The sequence below is a fragment of the Molossus molossus genome, unplaced genomic scaffold (genome assembly GCF_014108415.1).
Source record: "Molossus molossus isolate mMolMol1 unplaced genomic scaffold, mMolMol1.p scaffold_m16_p_22, whole genome shotgun sequence".
Taxonomy (NCBI): Eukaryota; Metazoa; Chordata; class Mammalia; order Chiroptera; family Molossidae; genus Molossus; species Molossus molossus.
Window position 1 is genome coordinate 25474664 of NW_023425358.1, and position 23426 is coordinate 25498089.

Sequence of the window (23426 nt, forward strand, 5' to 3'; positions counted from 1 at the left end):
GGTCAACGTAAAGATGACACGAGCTTGCATCTGCAGGGTGCACAGGATGACCAGCCATCCAGTTTGGGGTGTCCTGGGGTGCAGGACCTTCAGTGTGCAAACCAGGGCAGGTGGGTCACCCTACCTATACCAGGAAAGAGCCTGGTTCCAGCAAAAGCGCCCTTGACGGTTATGTTTGAAGCCAGCTACTTCTTGAGTCAGATAACGTCGGGCTTGGCTCCTCGCTCTGCCATCATAAACTTTGTTTTTCTTCATTCAATCAATTTGACAAATCTCTGTGGTGTGCCAGGCACTGTGCTAGGCGTGGGAACATCACAGAGGGCAAAATGGGCAAAATCCTGTACCTGGTAAATGGGGGGGGGGGCTCCATCTGGGACCTCTCCTCAGGCATCCCCTGAGCCCTCGAGTCATGGCTCAGAAATAAAATAATCAGAAATAAACTCTCCCTGGGTTTGGCCATTTTTCAGAACTTTCTCCTCCCCCACCCCACCAGCAGAACTTCTAAAAAAAATCCATGAAATCATTAGAAAGTTCTTCCTTTCGTTGTTGTTGTTGTTGTTGCTAAACTGAACTCAACAACCTGGTGCATTCACCTCGAGCCCGGTACAGCTGCCAGGGGTCCCACCGGATACGCAGTCACCTCCTTCCCCAGGCAGCCCGGTCACTTCCTCACTTTAACCTCGGCCAGCACGACCTCGGCCATCCGAGCCCCTCGCCTTCCGGCCTGTCCAGGTGGGACCGCTCTCGGGGGCAGGGGGGTGCCACAGGGTGTTTTTGCTTGCAGGTCCCAAAGGGAGGAAAAATGAATCTCCAAAGAGGCTCGTGTGTCCCGGAGAACATAAACTAGGAGAACGGAGGAAGGGAAACAAGGGTGGGGACAGAACACGGAGCCAAGGCAGAGGAGAAAAATGCAGACGATAAGTAATGCCCTAAATACTTCGCCTGGGTGGGTCGCACCGTAAACTCCCAGGCTCCCCGTCTGCAAAGGAAAGCCATTCCCCCTGGTGCAAAACAAGCCGCTCAGGGGAAGGACGGGCCTTCCTGGAGCCGGCAGCAGAAGGACATTCTTCGGAGGTTTACGGGGAGAGGATACGGCTGCCGTGGCGATCGGCGTCCTCGGGGACATCCTGAGAGTGGACACGGCCTCGAGCTTCCGGATGTTTCAAGAGGCTCCAAACACCGGCTGCCTGAACCCAACACCCGTCCCGCCAGCTGCTGGCATTGCCCCAGACGGCAGTTCAGTAAGAGCCACTTTTCCTAGAAGCGCCAGGGAAGGAGTAACCGCGTTTCCTAGGAGACACTAACTAGGTGTCCAGGTTTATGCGTTGCTGGCTTAATCCACAGACATCTCTAGAACATCTGGCAGGGGGTCTGAGGGGTGGCCATCATGACACCCTCCGTGACCTTGGAGTCAGCGGGCCGCTGTGTCCTACGGCAAATGTTAGACCTCAGCTGTGCTCTCCACCAGCTGGGGATGGGCCTGGGGGGCCACGCTCCCCCCCCCGACACCCACCTGTCTGTTACCGTGTTCTGACACTGGCACGGACACTCGTGACCCACATGCAGAGTGACCCTACAGCCCGTTCATGCCTCTTGTCCCAACATACGTGTTAAGAGTGCTCCTGTCATTCTCAAAGCACCCCGTCTGGACCATAAACCACGTGATTTTCCTACGCACAGACTCCTCCTTCCTCTGCCCCAGAGGGAGCCGGGCCAGTGGAACAGAAGCTCCTGACCTTGACCTTGCCCGCCACCTCTGCTGGGCCTGAGCACCTGTCCGTGTCATTAAATTCCCGTGAGGCAGGCACGACCATAATCCCCGTTTGGCAGATGCAGAAACTGAGGCTCACAGAGGCCGGGGCTACTATTTAAGAAGGTAGCTAGGTGCCAGGCAACTGTGTCAGGAATTTCCGGGACTTAGACATCCTTGGCTCCGCGCAGGGACGGCCCCTCTCGTCCCCCCTACCTCACAGAGGTAAAGGCTGAGCCTTAGCTCCCAGACAGAAGGGAGCCTGCGGAGGCCCCGGCGGTGTCAGCCCAAATGCACAGAATTAGTCATGGTTTCATCCAGCTCCCCCGCTGTGGCCCCTGGGCGAGTGGCTGAGTCTCTCTGCACCTTGGCTCGTCTGCTCTGTAAAACAGGAGTCTGGCCACTACCTTCTGCTGTCGGAGGACCACCCAGTGGAGTGACTTTGGGGGCTGGAGGCACATCTGGGGGTAGTTACTACCAGGTGGGTGAGAAGCAGCAAGAGACGGAACATGGACCCTGCACCCCAGCCCCAGGGCGACCCCTCCCAGGAAGTCCCCATCCCTTGGCAAACCAGCCGCATACATGGTGGGGCCCGGCGCGAAGTGAGGGCGCAGCCTCCTTATTCAGAAACTACTGAGAATTTCAAGACACTAACTGCAGAGGTTCGGCCTGGGGCAGGTCCTCGAGGCCTGTGGCTGCCCTGGTCACAGGCCCAGTAAGCTGGCCCTGCCCTCAGCCCGGGGGCTGGGGGTGAAGAGCCCTCTCCACCTTGGGCCCCAGAAGGGCAGGAGTTTGGGGGTGGGCAGGGGGTCTCAGTGGGGAGGAGGGAGCTGGGAGAGGGTGGCAGGAGCAGAGGATGTCACCACCGCAGTGCACACAGAATGAGATGGGAGGGCGGGAGGGCAGGGGAGAACAGGGGAAAGAGGAGACAGAGAAATGTGGGGGCAGAGGGACGAGAAGCGGGAATGCAGAAGAGAAAGAAAAAGACAATGACAGAGAGAGTGACAAGCAGCCAAAATTTAAGAGCGGGGAAGAAAGACAAAGGCAGACCAAATACAAAGGCTGGGAGACAGGGAGAGAGAGAGAGGAAGGGGAGGAGGCAGAAAGGCACCTCTCTGCCCGACTCCCAAGAAAGCTCAGGAAGACCCACGCACCCACCCCAGAGTGGGCCGAGGAGTGACCCCACGAGTGGTCATCCTTCCAGGGGGGCCCAAAGCAGCTTGGAGAGCGGAGGGTGTGGGGGCATTTTCTGTTGCGTTTATGCACATGTGTGAGAGTATAATATGCACAGCCTTCGGGTGTTGCCAAAACTCTCACAGAGCAGAGCATGAGGGAGCACCTGTGGCCCCAGCAGAAATGGGAGGAGCCTTCACTTGGGGATGGAAAGCTAGGGCCACATCGCAACTAGTGACCACATGTCTTTGGTTAATTTTAACAGGAAATAGTACGTGCTATTTAACACACAGCCTGTTTGGTGATGGGATCGGGGCAGTGTTTGTGGGGCGGGGTAAGGGGTGGGGATCCTAGTAGAGAAAAGACTGACTAAAAGTCCTACTAGGTTTCAGTCGCTGTCTTCTCTAGAGGTTCTCTCTGTCCATTGGGTATTAATCTCAAGGTGAGCCTATGAGAACACCTTGTTTTCCTACAAATGCTACTTGAAATGAGATGACAGGTTTACTGTGAAACAATGCCTGAACACCCACAGGGGACACAGAAGTCCATCCCAGCCACCAGATGACATGCACACAGGAGGGAGGCCCCACACGCCCCAAACAGGACCTTCTCCGGCTAGTTCAAAATGGATGAGGAAACCCTGGCCAGTTTGGCTCAGCAGTTGGAGCATTGGCCTGTGGCCCAGAGAGTCCCGGGTTCAGTTCCCGCTAGGGGCATGTACAAAAAAACACACACAAAGAAAACAAAATGAATGAGGAAGCTGGAGTCAGGTGCAGCTAGGTTTAAAATTTCAAATGGGTTCACATGATAGTCAAGGGCATCATGGTGATAAAAGCCATGGACATTAGCGTTTAGAATATACTTCATAATATCAGTTATGGGGATCAAGTCACAATTCTAATTTGGCTTTTGAATGGAAACTTTTGACTAGGCAACATAAGTCCATCTAATTGGTGATGTTCAAGACCATCTAAAATTAGGAAAAGGTTAGAAGGGAAATTCTTGCTTTGACTCTGCCACCATCCACCCAGTCCCCATGTGTCCCTCCAGAGGTTCTTTAGGCAAATATAAATGTATGTTCTAATTTCTCTCCCACTTTACATAAAAGGTCATAAACTATACACACTATTTTGCAATTTGTCTTTCTTACCTAACAATATATCTTGGAGATGGTTTCCTATCAGTATGTTAAAAAAAAAACACGCATCTGTCCTTTTTGACACCTGCATAGTATTCCATATTGGATTTGCCATATTTACTTATGGGGATGGACATTCGGCTTGTTTCCAGACTCTTACTGTTAAAATTCATCATTGTGCCCTGCCTGGTTTGGCTCAGCAGTTACAGCGTCAGCCCGTGGACAGGAGAGTCCCAGGTTCGGTTCCCGCTAAGGGTACCTCAGTTGCAGTTCGTCCCCGACCCCAGTTGGGGTCATGCGCGTGGCAGCCACTCAACATGTCTCTCTCACATCGATGTTTCTCTCTCTCTTCCTCCTTCTCTCCCTTCCGCTATATCTGAAGATAAATGCAAAAATGTCCTTGGGTGACGATAAAAAAATAATAATAATAAAATAAATTGATCATTGTGTGTGTTACAATGTTACAATCAATCATTTTGTGTGTGTATCATTTCCCACTTATTCTTAATAGCATCTAGGGTTTTCATGCCCTCCCTTTGCACTTGCTATGCTGTTTTAATCTATTGAAAAAAATACTTCAGAACCACTTAGACCCTCTGTTCCCACAGAGCCCAGGGTCAAGTCGAGGCAACAAAGTTTCACAGGAAGCCAGGGAAACTTGCTTCTTATCCCAGCTGTCCTAGCTGTTCCAACTCCTGGCCAGAGTTTCCATGTTTATCAAAGGAAGCTAACAATCACTCACGGGGCCCTAGTGGGGATCAAGGATCAGGAATAAATTCTGCGGCTGTCTGAAACTATTTACAGTGTGAAGGAGGCAGACTTATGGCCCCTCGTCAACCCTGAAAGGTAGATGCGGATTGCGTGGTCCCAGAGAGAAAGCCGGGGACAGGCCAGCCAGCAGTCTTTCTGGTGCTGGCCCCCATCTCAAGGGCCAGAGCCCAAGCCACCAGGAGTCACGTTTGGGAGCTGGCTTGGCAGCCTCGAGCGGCCCCAAGTAGCCACCACTGGAAGCTGTTTTCTGCTTTTCTTTTGTTTTAAAATAAAGTCCTGGTCCCATTCCTGGGGTGTGGAGAATCTCTCCCCTTCATGAACTGGCCCTAGATTTCCCAACCGCTCAGGAAAGAATCCAGAGTAATTTTCCACCCATTGTTCATGAAGACTAAATCCTGGCCGGAGACAGGGTGCCCACCCCACTGCCGGGCAGGAGGCCTCCTCGGCTCCGGAGCACCCATCTCCCGACTGGCCTCCCGGAGGGCGGGCCCCACGGGGTTGACAGAGGCGCCTTTGTCTCCCTCGTCCTTGCATCTCTGCCGGTGCCCCCCTACCCCGCCCCTGCAGGGCGTAGCCCTGAGCAGAGACCCTGGAAACCACACAGCCTTAGGAACCACCACTGTCAGTCCTCAAGGTCCTTCTTGTCCCTCGCTTTGCCGTAGCCACCCCACAGCCCTGGTTACCACCCCCACCTCACAGCGGAGGAATCCCCTCGGATCACAGCCAGTGCCCAGAGGAAAGCAGCCACCAAGAACCTGGCTGGCACCTGGAGCAGCAAGTGCCTGGCTCCGCCTAAGGATGCTCTGCTCAGCCCTGGGAGCCGGCAGCGGGCTCAGGGCACCAGCTGCGGGAGACAGGAAGGGGCAGGAAGAGTAGGAAGAGGATCGAGGGGTCAGGAGGTCCGTGGAGAAGACAGGAGCCAAGCAGCCAGCCTTTGATCTGGCTCCTTGGCTCCTCACACCCCAGGTCTGGGGGCACAACCCAGAACCCCATGAGCTTTGGAGCCCCCGCAAGAAACTCGAGTATCTGGAGATGGCCTCAGCATTTCCACACGACATCCTGGGGGAGAAACAAGCTGGCCACCACCACCCCTGGGAGAGCCAGAGGATGCCCAGGGAAGCCTTTCGGAAGGTTCTAGAAACTTATCACTGCCTTGGGGCCAGAGGCACCTTGGATGTCACCCCCGCATCCTTGCATAGCCCCCAGTTAAAAAGAACACAGCTCCCGACGAAGTGGAGCCGTCTTTCCAAAGCCCGACGGTGAGGCAGAAAGAGACGTAACTTCTCCCGCAACCCACCCCATCCCTAAGGACAGGGACAGCCAGGGACGCAGCAAATGCCATGTCCATACTGAGTGCCAGGCCCGAGCTCAGCATTCCCATTGTGAACTCTCGGGTCCAACTTTCCCAAGTCTGGATTCTTCCCTTTAAACCACTGGCCGTGGTGAATACAAACACGTAGAGATAAAACGTGAAATAAAATGTACCCTGAGCCCTGGCCAGTTTGGCTCAGCGGTTAGAGCGTTGGCCTGCGGTCCGGAGAGACCTGGGTTCGGTTCCCACTAAGGGCATGTACCTCGGTTGCAGTTTGTCCCTGGCCCTGGTTGGTCGTGCGGGTGGCAGCCACTCGATGTGTCCCTTCACATCGATGTTTCTCTCCCTCTCTCTTCCTCTCTCTCCCTCCCACTCTATCTGTACAAAAAATGGAAAAATGTCCTCGGGTGAGGATAAAAAATAAATAAATAAATAAATAAATAGATAAATAAATAAATAATAAAATAAAATGTACCCTGAACTAGGTCCATCTGCCCCTTTCCTCCCCCCAAAACCCAGTGAAGCAGTGCAGTTCTCACCCCCATTTTACAGATGAGGAAACTGAGGCCACCTGGCCATGAAGTCAAGGAATTTGAAGCCAACGAGTCAGATTCTGGAAGCTCTGAGCCCCACATCACCCAGCCTCCCACCCTAATGAGATGCTTCTCGGGGTGCCAACCCAGCCGGTACTGCCTCATCCTCTCCCGACGCCCCTTCCAGCACCTGGAAGGAAGGGGACCCCCCCCGAGTGAGAAGACAGTTTACCATTTCAGCAGAAGGTCACAAGGGCCCCAAGTTCCTCACCCAGGACACAGCCGGGGTGACCACCCCTGCCCCCAGGTCCCGTGAGAACGCGGCAGGCTTGCAGGCAGGCGGTGTAGACGTGGGGGGTGCCAGATTGCGACACTCGCCTTCACAGCTGGCTGTTTCTCCGAGCTCTGATGATATATAGCTCCATCACATTAAAAAAAAAAAAAGTCCACCCAGTTGCGGCCACCCCATCTAGAAGACAACGGGGGACCAGCGAGGCCCCGGCGGAGGTGTCAGTTCTGCAAGACAAACTCCTATGGGACTGTCTCGGAGACTTCCTGTCCCGGCCCCTGCACGGGGAGGCTGCTGCTCACTGGCCTCCAGGACGATCCTCGTGTCCGGGCCTGAGGCTCACCGGGCAGACCCTCCTGGCTGCCAGTGCCCGGCTCCCAAACCCCCACTCCCGCGAGCTACCGCAGCCGTAAGCACCTCGGTGTGAAAGAGCTGACAGCTTTGGTTCTCAGCTGCGTGAGAACGGGCTTCCAGGCCGGGGGCACGAGACAGAGACGTTCTGATCGAGCTACCAGAGACACAGGGGAGAACCTTGACTGGCATAGGGAGCACCTGGGGGCAGGTAAAGTGGAAAGGCCTGGAGGTCTCGGTGGGGGGAGCGTAGGCGGGCTCCGGAGAAGGGGCCAGAGAACAGGAAGAGCTCCTGCGATGCACAGACAAGCGAAGAGCGAGATGTCAGGAGTCTGTGTCCCTTCGTGACGAGCTGTGTGACCTTAGGCAGCCAAACCACCTCTCTGAACCCCATTTCTAGACAGGATAATATGGCTGCTAACAGGTTTGGGGGAGCAGAAAGGGGCCTTTAAAGAATTCAATCACTTCAGAAATGATTGACCAAGGCCCTCCACGCAGCCCGCCCTCCGTGCCCAGAAGCCTAGGTCCTCCTCCCTTGACAGGGTCCTCTAACTAAAGCCCTTCATAAGGATTATTCCTTTTAACCCTCATTGCACAGCTCAGGGACAACCCTGTCACCTCTCTCATTGACATTTACAGGTGGGGAAATGGAGGATGAGAGAGAGTAGCCGACTGGTCATCAAGGGACACAGGACTTGAACACGGTCTGTCTGACTCCAAACTGAATCCTTGGGCGGCAGATCCCACGGAAGAGCGAGAGGCGATGCCACGGAGAAAGAGGGGCATCGAGGCAGAGAGGAAGGCTGGCCGACAGAGGAAAAGTGGGTCAGCACACATCCCCTCTCTGGGCCTCAGTTTCCTTGGCTGTGGAATGGGACCGTCGGCCCCACCTCCCACATCTCAGGGCGAGTTTGCGAGCACCCCTCCAGGAGGGCTGACGGCCCCAGAAGACAATGTTGGCGGCAGCAGGGAGCGGGGTTGGGCAGAAGCCCGGCAGGGACTTGCACGTGAAGGTTGCCTGTTCCTTCGGGCCGTAGAAACCGCACAGGGGCTCCCAGAAGGAGGAACTTGGGGGCGCTGCAGGTTCCCCGGACCGCTGCAAAACCTGAGACGCCAGAACATGAAGTGACCGGAAAGCCTGGAAACCTGTGTGATTTATTAACCAGTGTCACCGCAACAAATTTGATGAAAAAAAAAGCAAGCAAGCTAGGCCCGATCAGGGGCCACCCAGCAGGTCAGGGAGGAGGCCCGGGCGGCCTGACACACGCCTTCCCAGGCACAGCAGGACCCAGGGCTGGGGAGGTGAGTGCACCGCCCCGCCAGGCTCCGGGAAGCCGCCCCTGCCCTTCCCCGGAGCCCTGTGTCTGACTTCCTTCATGTCTGAGGTTTTTCACAGGAGCGGAGAGAAAAACAGCAAAAGAAAGGCCCATTTAGGCCAGATGGGCCGGCTTCCCCGGGAGGAGCGGCGGGCGGCCAAGGCCTCCACCCACTGCAGCCATGCTTTTGGGCCAATGCCGGAGACGGCGGGGCAAGCTTGGGCCACGCTCGGACCCTGGCGTCATCTAAACGGGCATTTCTCAGGACTTCCAGCCCCCACTATCCCCCCACCACCGGAGCCACCGCCTCACGTTTTGGGTTTCAGCCCCAATTCTCACATGAGCCACATACCACTGCCCCTGTGAGGGACGTCCCCTTGTGATCCCCAAGTTACGGTGGAGGAGACTGAGGCTCTGAGCGGGTCAGGGACCTTTCCGAGGCCTTGCGGCCAGCAAGCCGCAGAAACGGCTTTCAGAACAGCTCCGTGGGAGCAGCAGAGTTTCTGCTTCGACCCACTGGGGAGCTGCTCCACTCTTACTTCGGGGATCCTTTTTCTTTGTGACCCAAACCCCTGACGGTTGGAGAGGCCCCCGGTGAATCCAGCCCGTCACAAACGAGACTGGAAATCTCCCTAATGACCACTCTTGACGTCAGCCGCCCGCCTCCCACACCACTGGGGGGCCAGTGGAAACTCGAACGCCCAGCCTGGTTCAGCGGGCAGGGGCGCGTCTCTCTCCCCCTTGTAAACATGTCACAGGCCGACCGCAGGCTCCGCCCTGAACCAACTCTCTTTTAGCGCAACAGAAACACCTCGCTTCCTCCCAACCTCTGTGCCTTCCTCTGTCAGCAAGTCCTGAGCACGGTAGGAGAGGGGGCCCATTATTAAGTCGCAAAAGCCACCATTGCAAAGAAACAGTCTCTCCTCCAAGCCGGTTTACAGAGCAGACAACCCAGGAGGTTAAGCCACAAACCCACATGCCCTGTGCCAAGTTGGAGTTTCCAATTCCATCAGCTTGAGATTGTCTGAACCCTTCCATTGTCCAGAGGTTCAAGTTTAAGCACCGAGTCTGGAGAGGACGAGGCCCCGGGGACAATGGGATGCTGTTCTGGTGAAATGGGCAGCGGTGGGACCACCCAGAAATCGGATGGGACACTCAAGGCCCTGCAGAAGGTCCAGACTGCCTCGGGCCGCTCCCTGCTCCCGCCCACCACCCCAGACCTCGTCAAGTCTAAATCTCTGCTCATGCTGGTTTCCCTGCCTCCGAAATATCTTTTATTTCTAGCCAATTTCCCCTTCAAGGCCAACTCATCCCTGGAGTCAGCTCGAATGCATGCTTCCTTCTCGAGGTTATTTCCTGACTGCCCCATCAACGCTCCCCGCTCCTCGAGCGCCCCAAACACGGGCTGCACCGGGCTGGCACTAACCCAAGTGGATTGAACAATGGCTGCAGCCAGAAGGGCCCAGCGTTCACCTCCTGCACTGGGTGGACGACGGACAGGATTGTCACGGGTGCTGGTGAGCCAGGAGCAGTTGACCTCCGGCCTGTTCAAGCCAACCTCCTGGCTAGATGAGCCCCGCTCTGTTTGCACACCTGTCTTTGAGCTTGCCTGGGAGCTCCCTGAGGCCAGGGATCGTCTCTCCCTGCACCCCGGGCTCCTGGCACACAGTAGGTGCTCAGCAAAGGCGGGTGGAATGCGTGGAGGTGTGCTCGGCTCTCACAACCTTCCTATGCTCCTTTGGACAAGCCCCTCTCGCTTTCAGAGCCTCCGTGTTTTCATCTGAAAAATGGAAGTGGGACCAGTTCAGTGCTACGGTTGAAGGCTTGTGCCTGCCCCCCAAATTCCTATATTAAACTCCTAACCCCCAGTGTGACGGCGTTAGGAGGTGGGCCTTTGGAGTGTGATTAGGGTAGAGCCCTCGTGCGTGGGATTTGTAGAAGAGACTGCAGGGAGATGCTCAGCCCCTTCCGCCATGCGAGGGCTCAGCGAGAAGGCAGCAGTCCGCAACCCCAATGACCACCTCACTAGAATCCAACCCTGCCAGCACCCTGGCCTTGGACTGCCAGCCTCCAGAACTGTCAGAAATGAGTTTCTGCTGTTCCGAATCCACCACCTTTGTGGCGTTTTGTTATAGCAGCCGGAATGGACCGAGACCCTCGGGGATGACGATGTTCTCAGCTGATCATTGTCATCCATCAGATTTTAAGGTCAAGCTCGGTTGGTAGACTGTTTTAAATACAGACTCTCACGTCTCCCCACCACACACACACACACACACACACACACACACACACACACAAACGTATGTCGCTCCCCCATCAAGAGGTAGGCTCCATTTCTCCTCCCCTTGAATCTGGGCTGGCTTCTGCTTTCTCTCGCCCAGAGCCCTGAGCCTCCAGGTGGAGAGGTCCAAGCGGTCCTTCCACACGGAGAGAGACAGCACGAGGCCCCGAAGGACGCGAGGCCGCCTCGAACGCCCCCGCCCCATCGAGCTCCCAGCTGAGCACAGCCCCTGATTGACCACGGAGGCCCGTGAAACACAGATGGACCGTCCTGCAGAACTCTGCCCCGTTAGAACCGCCAACAGGTACCTCGTTTCAAGCCACGACGTGTTGGGACGATGCGAAACACAGAGCTAAGTTACTGAAACATTTGGTCTCAGCTAGAGAGGCGTGATGGAACCGGCAGCGTCTGCCAAGGCCCGCGAATGGAGCACAGAACTCTGCGCCTGAGCTGGATAATGTCAAGGTCAGTGTCAACCTAATTCGCTGTCAATTCAAGCTCCTTCTGGGACTCCCTGGAAATACAGATTGCAGATTGAGAAGGGATTAGCCCATCATCAGAGGGAAACCTGAACCCCATTAGGGACCCAACAGGAACTCTGGCAAGACTAAATAAACCAATAAAGGGGTCCCTCTGGGGTGTTTGAACAGGCAGCTCAGAGAGAGGGGGAGCGTTCAGCGGCAAGGCCAGAGCGGAGAGAAACTCAGAGACAGAACCGGAGAAACAAGCCACACTGAACAGCACAACAGAGAACTGCAGGGTCTTCCGGGTGCGGGGACCAAAGTAACCCTCCCCGGAGCCACCTCGGATCCTGAGAACCTTCTGGTTGAACACAGGCCCGGCTGGGCAGCTGGTACCAGCCCCTGCCCCCAGGGGTCACACGTCCTCAGCCATGAACTTGCTTCCTTCCTTCATTCGAGGGAATGGGAAGTCGCTCCGCTCCTGGCAGCCCGTGAGCCGGCTAGAACTTGTCCCCAGCCTGGAGCAGAGACAGAGGGTGCTCATATCTACAGAGCGCCACAGAGAGGCCCAGCCTGGAAAACCAAACCGCCCCGGGATCACGGGTTCACGCGGAGCCCGTCACCAGGTTCCAGGCGCCACACTAAGCACTCAGCTGGGCATGCTGGTTTGCTGCCAGCCACCAGCCTGTGGAGTTCAGATTGCCGTCCCATTTCACAGATGAGCAAACTCTCTTGCTCAGAGCCCCCGGGGTTTGTAAGTAACGGAGCAAGGATTTCAATCCAACCTCAGTGATGCCAAGGACAGGGGCCTTGGTCAGGCTTGACAATCACCCCAGTGCCCCGGGACAGACTCACTGGCTGTTTGCAACCATGTCTGTTCTGATTGGCTGGTGCCCTGCTGAGCCCACTGCACCTGCAAGACCGGCCAGCTGAACTCTCGTGGCCAAGGTCAGGACAGATCAGCAGATCAGGGTTTGAGATGTGCCTTGCTCTTCAGGGAAGAATAATACCCGCCCCCAAGATACCCTTGTCCTAACCCCGGAACCTGAGAATATGTTACCTGACATGACAAAAGGGACTCTGCAGATGTGATGAAGTTAAGGATTTTGCAATGGGGAGAGTCACCCTGATCATCCAGGTGGGCCCAGTGTCATTACGCAGGTCCTTATAAACAAAACAGGGAGGCAGGAGAGTCAGTGATTCAGTGTGAGAAGCCTCAACCTGCTGCTGCTGGCTTTGAAGATGGGAACAGGGAGCATCAGCTAACCAATGTGAGCAGCCCCTAGAAACTGAAAATGGCAAGGGAACGGACTCGCCCCTAGGGCCTCTAGAAGGAGTACCACCCTGCTGACACCTTGATTTCATCCCACGTCCAAATCACTTGGTCTTCTGCTCCCCAGAACATTAAGATAATAAATGGGTGTCACTCTGAGCCCCGGAATCTGTGGTGACTGCCGCAGCAGCCAAAGGACACTCATGCACTGGCTCTCTGAGCTCTTACTTCATCTCACACCCGGAAATTCATAAGTTCAGAGAACCATTCGAACCAATTCAGGTGACAAAGGATGGGAGTATTTTGAATGTCCCCCGTCCTCAATCCTGACCCGAGGCCCTTGACTGCTCAGTGCAGACAGTCTCTCAACAACTGTAGGAGGAAACGAAGGCTCAAAGAGGTGATGTGACCTGCCTGAGCTCACCCCGGCGGTGAGTGCCGAACCCAGGGCTAGAACCCAGGTCTGCCTGGCTACATGGCACTGTCCCGTCTCTGACCCATGATCCCAGAAGGAACGACGAGTATGCTAGCTGTCGATTCTTGCCCCGGTCGCCCAGTCACCCACCTTCTTGCACAAGCACTGTCCTCAGCACGAGCCCAGGGCTAGCATCGGAGTTCCCAAGTCACATATCCCAAGAAAGCAGAACCGATTCCAACATTCTGCCTGGGTAGCAGCCGACCACCCTGCTGAGTCAGCTGCTGCTACTTCCAAGGTCACCAGAGTGTGTCTATGGTGGGTGGAACACACCCACCACTGGCGCCCAGGACTTCTCCATGGGGGGTGGCGTAAAGCCAGGAGACTGGCCGAAATGACCTTTTCTAGCCTAGGAACCCAAACTCACAAGGCACCAGATGCCCACATCAGCCCAGATGTGCAAAGAAGAATTTCAACGCCTGCTTTCCTGAGAATCCAAATAGAAATGCTTTCATTGAGCTGACCATGAGCCGTACTCAGTGCTTTGTGTATGGTAAGTAATTTAATCCCACAATGGCCCTGTGAAGTAGGCACTGAGACTGTCCCCAAGGTACAGATGGGGACACAGAAGCCGCAGGAGGTTAAAGGGCAGAGCTGGGATGTGAAGTCTGTGTTGGCTGTGGAGTCTATGACCATGTTCTGAGGTCAATAGGTGCCAACCAGACATTAATATCTCTTTCTCTGACAGCACCCTGTAGAATTACTGCCTCTCGGTTCCATCCAGCAGGGCAAGAAATCCTCCTCTTTCTCTACCATGCTGTGCTCATCACTGCAAAAATAGGGAGGTTCCAAACGAGAAGTAAAACTAAGTTTCCTAATTTTGCCTGAAACCAGCATGCCCTGGAGTCCAGAAGCAGCACAAAGTGGCTGCCAACCCTCCTTCCTTGCATCTCATGCCCAGCCTCGGGCTTCCCCATCATCCAAGAGGCATAGAAAGAGTCTTAGACTGGGAACCAGGAGCCCCAGGTCTTAGTCCCACCAAATGACCTTGGGAATGTCACTTACCCCATCAGGGCCTCACTTTCTTTATCTCTAAAATGGGGGCAAATAATCCTGTCTTTTTCATCACTCTGCCTCGTGGGATGTTTGGCACACAGAGGGTGCAAACAAATGTGTCTTTGAGTGAATGAATGAAAATATATGTCACAAGTTTACTCCCCCTCCCTTGAAGGCCTTAAGAACAGGACTGGGCCTGATTTATCCTAGTTTTCACATTAATGCAACTTCCATCCTCCACAGGTTTATTCACACAGGAAACAGATCCCAAGCACCCACTATGTGCCTGGCTTGGTCAAGACCTCAGTGTCATCAGGACCCCCTGATGCCCTGCATCTGTCCTTTTTTCTGGCCAGTGGCTATAGTACTCACACTGGGCTTCCTCAGACAAGGTCCACCGCCCGGCCGCCTTATAATCTAGATGTGGCCCATTCTAGGGACTCAGACAATGATTCCTGCACTTTCACTTCCCCTATGCCCAGTGCTGGGAAAATCCAGCGCAAAGAGAACGCCTACCTTAACCACACACACACGTGCATACACACGCACGTGCGCACACACACATTTACACACACCCACGCACACAATGAGACCCTAGGGCGGGGGTAGGATTTTCTGAGTTCAAATCCCAGTTCTTTCGCTTATGAGCTATGCGACCTTGGGCAAATCCCTCTTCCTCTCTGAGCCTCATTTTCTTCATCTCTAAAATGGGAATGATGAATCCTGAAGCCTTTCTCTATAAGGTTGTGAGGGGATTAAGTGAGATAATGGATATGCCAACCTTTGGCTCAATAAATGTGCTGTGCTCAGTTATTCTTGTTTCTTTTTTCCAGAAGGGAAAGAGAACGGCAGTTGTCTAAGTTCCGGGGAAATCCGTGTTTAGGGGCCTGGAATGTAGGAATTGACTTGGTCTGTTTGATGGGGATTGTCTTACAGAGAGAGAAGTGTTTGTGGGCCCAACATCACCATGTTAACTTGAAGATTGACTGATGAACATTTAGACTTAGAACCGAATAACGGAAGAGACCCAAGAAGCCACCATACTTGTGGCAGAGACAGCCAGCTGTCCACGAAACCCAGTTTCCCCTCTACAGTACACAGCTGTAGCTGGGAAGAAGCCACCCTGGTTCAGAACTTCATTTCCCAGCCCCGTTTGCAACTAGATAGGTCACATAATTAGTTCTTGTGGGTGGTGGAAGGCAGTTTAGAAGCAAGCATGCCACCCCCGTGCTTTCTTTAATCAGTGATGATGTCCAAGGGGATGGCAGGGACAGGAGATGGGTCACCCTCCATTCAGAGATACCTGCCATATAATAAACATCCGTTCTGTTTGAGCCATCATACATGTTTGGGTCTATCTGTTACTACAGCTACTATCCGACAAATACAACACTCAGTCTCCTTATTTATGAATGATTATGGCCAGAGAGTGAGAGTACCTTGCCTAAGGTCTCAGAGCATATTCAGCAAAGGTCAAGAACTTTGGTCTCTTAGCAATTTGGAGTAGATTGGCAATGTTCAGCCTGCCCAGCAGAGCTATCAGAATTCTTAGAGGTCCTTTAGCAATGAGAGCCCCCCACTTCTATTTCTATTTCAACTAGAATAATATGACTTTTATCTATTTTTTGAATTGCACTTCTCCATATCTTTTCATTGGAGGAAAGGATTCTGTGGCTTAAAATACTTTCCAAGTCTGCACACTGAGTGATTACTAACAGGATCTGACTTTCTGTGGTACAACACAACAAAGTTTCACTTCTTCTCCATCATGCCTCCTGGCCTCAACTGCTGACACAGGATATATCTTGCAAGAAGTTCACAGATATTTGTTTATAAAGGAAAAAAACACCTCAGTGTGCAGCAAAGAACCCAGAAACCTGGGCAAAGGCAAAAAGAAAAGACGTTCAAGTACTCTAGCACAATGGTTCTTAAGTTTTGGGGTGCATCAGACTCATCCAGGAGACAGGTTCAAAATGCAGACTCCCACTGCTCATCCTCAGATATTCTGAGTCAGAAAACTGAAGCTTTAAGAACCACTCATGATTATTGATCATAATGTCAGTAATTTCAGGATTCCACTTTGAGAAGTCCTGAGTCTACTTCATAGCCTCAAAACTGGCAGTGATAACTGCACCCGTGCAGCATAGCTCAAAGAGAATGAAATCAGTTTTTTGTTTTCTTGTACACTGGCAAGAACCTGAGCGTTAATAATCTACTGGTAAAGAAATTAATAATAATTTCTACTTGGCCCAGATGGGTATCATGGGTATAGATAGCACAGTGGTACAGAAATGATAATGGAATAATAGCTAATGTTTATAGAGCCCTTACTACATGACAAGACCTCTGCTAAATGCTCTTCATGTATCATCTCATTTAATCTTTTAATAATCCTAGGAGGTAGTTACTACATATTCCCATTCTATAGATGAGGAAACTGAAGCATTAAGATAAGGCATAACTTGTTCTATGTCACTAAGTTGGCAGGTGGCAGACCAGGATCAAGCCCACCCAACAGAACCCAACCCCATAGCCACAGTGCTCTATTGCCTCTCATGGAGGCCTAGCATCAGAATCCCTCTCCAGGACTCAGTTTCCCAATCTGTCAAACAGACATATTAATAGTACCCTTATCATATTGCCATGCAGAAGATTCAAGAAAATCATTGTGACATAATGGTTTGCCAAACTGACAGGAGTTATTAAGTAAGCATCTAAGAGATGAGATTTTAGTCTAACTCCCTCATCCCATTTTACAGATAGAGAAACTGAGGCCTGGCTACTTATTTATTCGATGAACATTTACTGAGCACCTACTACATGCCGGGTCTTGTGCACGGGACTGAGGATACAGAGAGAATAATACCCTGTTCTGGCCTCAAAGAGCCCCCAGGCCAGCAGGAGATACAGACAGCAGGACCAGCAATCACAAGAGAGTATGACAGGCACTGTGATGAAAGGGGGGATTGGGAATGGGGAGCAGGCATTGAGAGGACCTAGTAGAGAGAGGCCTTGGCCCAGCTGCAGGGGGAGTTCTCAGAAGGACTCCGCCAAAGAGAGGAGTACTTACCCAAAGTCAAATCCAGAGACTGTCCCTGTGTACCAAGAGATAAAGAACTCTTCCCATGGGCTCTTCAGTGTCGGACACCCCGCCGTTTGAGCATCACCGGTGTGAGTCAAACCTTGTTAAGAAAATGCCAAGCCACCCTCCTCTCACCAGCAGAGACCTGAATTAGCCGACGCTACTCATTTCAGCAACAGGAGCATTTGGAGAAGTTTTTCCTTTCAGCAAGTTGGAGGGCGCAGCAAGAACTGCAAGGAGATTGGTCGTGAAAAGGAAGTAGGGGGTTCCAAAAGGGAAACTGGGGCTCACGCCCTCGATGGAAGGATAAGGAAGACCCGGGGTCTGGCCGCTGTCTTGCTACCCTCTCTGAGCCACGCTGGTCTGAGTGATCAGACTCACCGCCAACGCCAGTTCCAGGGCTTCATCCGTATCCACGGGGACTGGTTCCACGACCCCTCTGGATACCGAAATCCACAGCCTCTTATATAAAATGGTGTAGTATTTGCTTATAACCTGTACACATCCTCACATATACTTGAAATCATCTCTAGATTACTTATAACACCTAATACAATGTAAATGACAAGCAAATCGTTGTTATTCTGTATTGTTTAGGGAATAATGAGGCGAATATGCAGATGCATCTATTGTAACTGCATGGCACCTGTCAGTAAAGGCAAACTTTGGTTTTCTTTTTGGTAAAGTTTTTTTTTTTTAATCCTCACCCGAGTTTACTTTTCCATTTATCTTCAGACAGAGTAGGAGGGAGGGAGGGAGAGAGGGAGAAGGGAGAGACAGAGAGAGACCTCGATGTGAAAGAGACACATTAATTGATGGTTGCCTTCGCATGACCCCGACCAGGGCCAGGGAATGAACCACAACTGAGGTACGTGCCCTTGACCGGAATTGAACCCGCAACTCATTGGTCCGCAGGCCAACGCTCTAAATGCTGAGCCAAACTGGCCAGGGCTTTGGCAAAGATTTTTGATCCACAGTTGGTTGAATCTGTACATGTGGAACCCACGATACGGAGAGCCTACTGTCCTTAATTATTACATGTTGTTTTCTTGTAATTTGGCCAAAACCTCGTCTTTATGCCTTCCCCATTTAAAATGTGCTAGTCTGGAAACAGAGAGGAGAGTGGAATATTTTCAACAGAGAACACTGGCAAAGGGTTCCTAGCCTTCATATACAAAGAACTCCTAAGTATCAATAAGAAAAAGACAAGCCAACAGGGAAAAACAAATGGAAACGGACTTGAACAGGATAATCATAAAAGAAAAGTAAACAATAAGAATATAAAAACAAATCAGCATTAAGAAAGAAATGGCAAGTGAGGCAGCCAGGGGTTACCTCCCCTTTCTCATGGGGGAAGTTTTAAGAGCTAGGAGAACATTGCACCCAGTACAGTGCCAGGGGAGGGCCAATGGCCAAAAACCTCAACAGCCTTAAAAACACGCACACCTTTGACCCAGTGATTTCGCCTCTGGAAAGGTGTCCATAGAACAAGCAAACCAAGAAGACCAACTACAGTGGTCATTGCAGCACTATTTATAATCATGGGGCAGGGGGAACAATCACGACGAGAAATACCTAAATAAACCCCAAGCCATGTCTCTCACGCAGATGATGGGGAAGGAGCTGCAGTAGGAGGCAGGATGTTGGAAAAGTGAGTGGGAAACACACGAACAATAGACAGGTGATGTATTACAGAACTGTACACTTGAAATTTAGGTAATCTTACTGACCAGTGTCACCCCAATAAATTTAATCTTTAAAACTGAGGGGGACAGTGGGTGTGTGTATTCACATTGACATGCTTCCATGTGTCGGTACATGGCCGGCACCCCACAAACTTCATGCGTCAGTTAGTGAGTGACAGAGAGGGCGACCTCTGAGTTAGGACCCCTCTTTTATCTCTGTCCTGAGAGTTAGTACAGCCCAGGGGTGAAGACCCTCACTTCATTCCAATCTCAACCCCCCAGCAGCCCTGAGCCAGTGCCCTCCCCTCTCTGAGCCTCAGTTTCCCCCTCTGTAGAATGAAGACTGTGAAAGTACCTCCCCGTGGCTGTCGTGAGCATTAACAGAGTCACAAAGGGAACCCCTAAACGCACTGCTTTTAAAATCCTGGTGACCTTGCTATTTTTTACAAGTTGCATGCATTATTTTAAAAATCAGAAAATCATAATAGAATGATACTCGTTTTGAGAAAAATTAAAATTTAAGAACCAAAGAACTTCTCTCCTAGACTAGGATTCCCCTTTCCTGGCCCCTCGGGGTGGTGCCAAAGCCAAGCATGGTACCTTGAGGCTGGTTTCCGCCCAGGTCTTCCTGAGGGTGCCCCAGGACTTCGGGCCACGAGAGGCTGTACAGGAGACCTTTGTTTCCCGACGCCTTTCTCCCAGTCACACCGTTCTTGGGCTGTGGCTGTTTTCCCAGAAAGCAGTTCATCTAGTCATTCAAAATCCCCTCGAAGCCCACCGCGCAGCCCCACCCCCACCCTAGAACAGCCTCATCCCTAAGAGGCTCCCGGGGAGCCCTCAGTCTGTGCTGAGCTCCTGCTCGTAGGGGCTGCTGTCCTGAATGGACAGCCTCTGCCAGAGAAACAGCTGGAGGGAGCAGGCGAGGGAGGGGCAGGAAACTGAGCCGGACGAGGGCGGGGGCGGCCAGCTGCACGGAGTGGGGGCTGCCAGGGCAGGCTGTCTCTGCCAGACAGGGACTGGGCTGGTGGGTGGTGGCGGGTGGCAAGGCCTGCTGGGGACAACCCACCCACCCCTCTGTCGGCCAAGCCCAGCTGGGAGCCGTGCCCACTGTCTGAGCACAGCCCCGGAGAACATGCATCTGGGGGAAGCGCTGTGTTTCTGACAAGGGCCCCAGGCGCTCCAGTGCTGGATATGCCTCCGCCAGGGCCACCTCGTCACCCCAGGCCTTCGCACACGCTGTTCCTTTTTTTTTTTTTTTTTTATCCTCATCCGAGGACATTTTTCCATTTTTTGTTCAGATAGAGCGGGAGGGAGAGAGAGGAGAGAAACATCAACATGAAGGGACACATCGAGTGGCTGCCACCCGGACGACCAACCAGGGCTGGGGACAAACTGCAACCGAGGTATGTGCCCTTAGCGGGAACCGAACCCGGGTCTCTCTGTACCGCAGGCCGACGCTCCAACCGCTGAGCCAAACCGGCCAGGGCGACACGCTGTTCCTTCCACCTGGATGCCCTGCCTGCCTGCCCCTGTTCGCGGCCTGATGACTTCTTGCTTCCTCTTTTTTTTGTAAATTAAAACAGCAATGAGGTTTTTTTTTAAAGTATCAAAGGAACAAAGATTACAATGTTGTATGTTTGATTCTCTTAAATGTTAGACAGAAGCAACAATCACATACTTAATTGGAATATACACTGACATAACATTTCTGGAGAGCTTTCTGATAAAATGTATCAAAACCTGGAACTGCGTGCAGACCCTGTATTGTTTAAATATAAATTCTGTTTTCATCCTAAACCCTCATCTTCCAAGATCAGTAATGCGAACACTCTGGGATGAACACACACGTGTATATATTTTATACATAAACATGAGATGACTCAGTCATACTCTATGTACCATGTTGTAACCTGCTTTTTCATTCAATGATAAGGTTTATATCTCTTACCCTGTTTGAACAGCTGCTCATTATTTCATTGACTCAGTGCACCATAGCTTATTTGATCAATACTTCCTAGGTGGTTGATTAGGTTATTTTCAACTTTTTAACTATAATAAACACACTCGATCAATTATCTTTTAGTACAAAATTCTTATGAACGTATTTATTATTCAAAAGGTCTTGTGCTTCCTCATCAGGTCTCAGCTTGGGGAGCACCTCCCTGGACGCCTTCCCTGTCCCCTGGGAGCTGCTCTGGCCCCCTGGGCCCTTTGGGCTTCCCCTCAATCACAGCGCTGACGGGATATTGCCCCTGCTGCGAAGGTGTCTCCCCCTCACACCGGGAGCTCCTTGGGAAAGGATTGGATGGTGTCCCCTGCTCTGTCCCCAACGAAGCGCCATGCCTGGCTCAGTCCCTGGGTCATCACACTATCATCACTATCCTCAGTAGAATCATCAAAAGAGCCGACAGCCAGGCGATGTGCTAGGCACTTGTCCTCACTGCAACCCCAGGAAGCAGTTATTACTTCTGTCCCCACTCTGCCGGTGAAGAAATTGGGGCACAGAAAGGTTAAGTCATTGGCCCAAGGCAAACAGCTGGTCAGTGGGACGAGAGCCCAGCCCTCTGCCTCCAACTAAAGAACTAACAGGCGCCTACTGAGTGCACGGCCCCGGACCAAGGGGTTTCCATGGAATGAGTCGTGTGACCCCCCAACACCACCAGGGGAGGTGTCAATGTGCCCATTTTACAGATGAGGGTGCTGTGGCCACAGAGGGGAAGTAGCTTAGCCAAGGGCGCTCAGATCACGCCCACAGGTCTGACTGAACCCAGGTCTGACTCCAAAACTAAAGCTGCAGAAAACAACTTGTGTGGAATGGAAGAGAAGGTGAGTGAGTGGAGGGAAGGGAAGGGGTGGAGGGAGGGATGGAGAATGGGGCCCTCTGGGGGTGGCACCCGGTCAGCTGGAGGTCAGCGAGCTGCTGGGGGTCCGGAGCTCAGAGCTCGCTCACGTTTGAAAATCCCTGACGCAGACACTTGCTTTAGGGATACATTCTGGAGCCCAGAACGAGTTACCTTGTCAACCCACAGCACAGGGGTTCAGAGGGAGGCTTTGAGATCAGCAGACCTGGTGTGATTGATTCACCGTCTCCGCCACTGCGAGCCCCGGGATGTGGTGCGTCCTTCGCCTCTCCCAGCCTCAGTGTCCTCATCGCCTGTGGGCACAGGGTGCTGGGTGGGGAGGAGGACAAGTGAAGGGGAAGAGGAGTGAGAGGTGAAGGAGGGGGAGGGAGAGGAGAAGGAGGGGGAGGTGATGAGGGAGAGGAGGGAAAGGAAAGGGGTGATGGGGGAGGGGAGGGAGGGGAGGAGAGGGGTCATGGGGAGGGGAGGGAGGGGAGGAGAGGGTCATGGGGGAGGGGAGGGAGGGGAGGGAGGGGAGGGGAGAGGCAGCAGGAGGAGGCAGCCTTCCTGGAAGATCAAGCACACTTGGGGGATCCTGGAAGGGGAGCCAGGTGATCCAGCCTGTGGAAATGTTACTGTTGAGACAAAGAAACCGTGGTCTCGTCTTCTGGAAGGAAAGATTTCAATCAAGAGACAGAGTGCAGCCAAGCCAGCAGGAATTCATTGGCCGCAGCAAAGACCCACTTCGGACAGTGAGACAAGGAAGGGCATAGAAGCCGCAGGAGAGCCCAGGCGGGGCTGCTTGGCTCACTGGGACGTCAGAGAAAAGGGGCCTTGGAGACAGGTTCAGGGGTTAGCCTGGACCAGCTGCCGCTGCCCATCGCTCCCCGGGTTGCAAGTCTCCTGGGGTCTCTTAGCAGGAGGAAGGGGGAGGTAATGGCTTGGGCGTGCTCCCCTGGGGGAGAGCGCACACTGGGTCCTTTGCGTTAAGGTATTTACCTCTCTCTCTCTCTCTCTCTCTCTCTCTCTCTCTCTCGCAGGTGGGAATCTTAGGGGAGATCTCAGGGGGGGTTATAATAGCATATTCCTCAGCTTTCCTGTGCTCTTTCAGGGTCGTGGTCTCTGCGGATTTTTCTGCACCAGGACAGGGGTCATTAGTCGGTGCGGCTGGTCCTGGGACAGGCACTGCGTCACTGGTCTGGTATGGCTGCTTTTCTGGGCCTGGAGCTGAAATACAAGTGAGGCGGAGACGTTGTCTTTAGAGAGGAATGGTCAGGGGGTCTGAACTGCATGGCCAGTGATAGGAAAGGTCAGGCAAGGGTCCAAACCACTTGACCAGCCATATGCTAGGGGAGGGATGTATATGGACACAGGGCTCGGAGCTAGTGCTTAATACACGGTCCTGTCATAATTCTGTGGGTCATTTCTGGAAACTCCCCTCCCCCTGTCTCCCGCCCGGCAGCATCCACCAAAGTCTCTGTTCTCACTACATTATAAACATAGAGGAAGTAAAGTCACACACTGGACCTAGGTCCTCAGATTGGCATCCTGGCTCTGCTATTCCCTGGCTGGGTGACCTTAAGAAAGTGACTCCGCCTCTCTGAGCTTCAGTTTCCTCCGCAACATGGGGCTAGAGAGGGTGTGGTTACTGCTCACAAAGTTCCCAGAGCAGCCCAGCGGACCAGGTGCTGGTTGTA

At 52.9% G+C, this 23426-nt stretch overlaps 2 protein-coding genes across 2 annotated transcripts in view; both read right to left on the reverse strand.

The window, feature by feature from the left end:
* The window catches only part of CMKLR1 (chemerin chemokine-like receptor 1), a 37786-nt gene extending 20552 nt beyond the window's left edge, over positions 1-17234 (reverse strand). Inside the window, exon 1 of the mRNA XM_036277120.1 lies at positions 17193-17234. The gene's annotated coding sequence lies outside the window, so the exon portion shown is untranslated. The remainder of the gene's footprint in view (positions 1-17192) is intronic.
* A 2492-nt stretch (positions 17235-19726) lies between these two features.
* Positions 19727-23426, reverse strand: part of LOC118640384 (dynein heavy chain-like) — a 37136-nt gene continuing 33436 nt past the window's right edge. The window contains exon 6 of the mRNA XM_036277290.1: positions 19727-19780. Coding sequence (XP_036133183.1) covers positions 19727-19780 — 54 coding nt within the window. The remainder of the gene's footprint in view (positions 19781-23426) is intronic.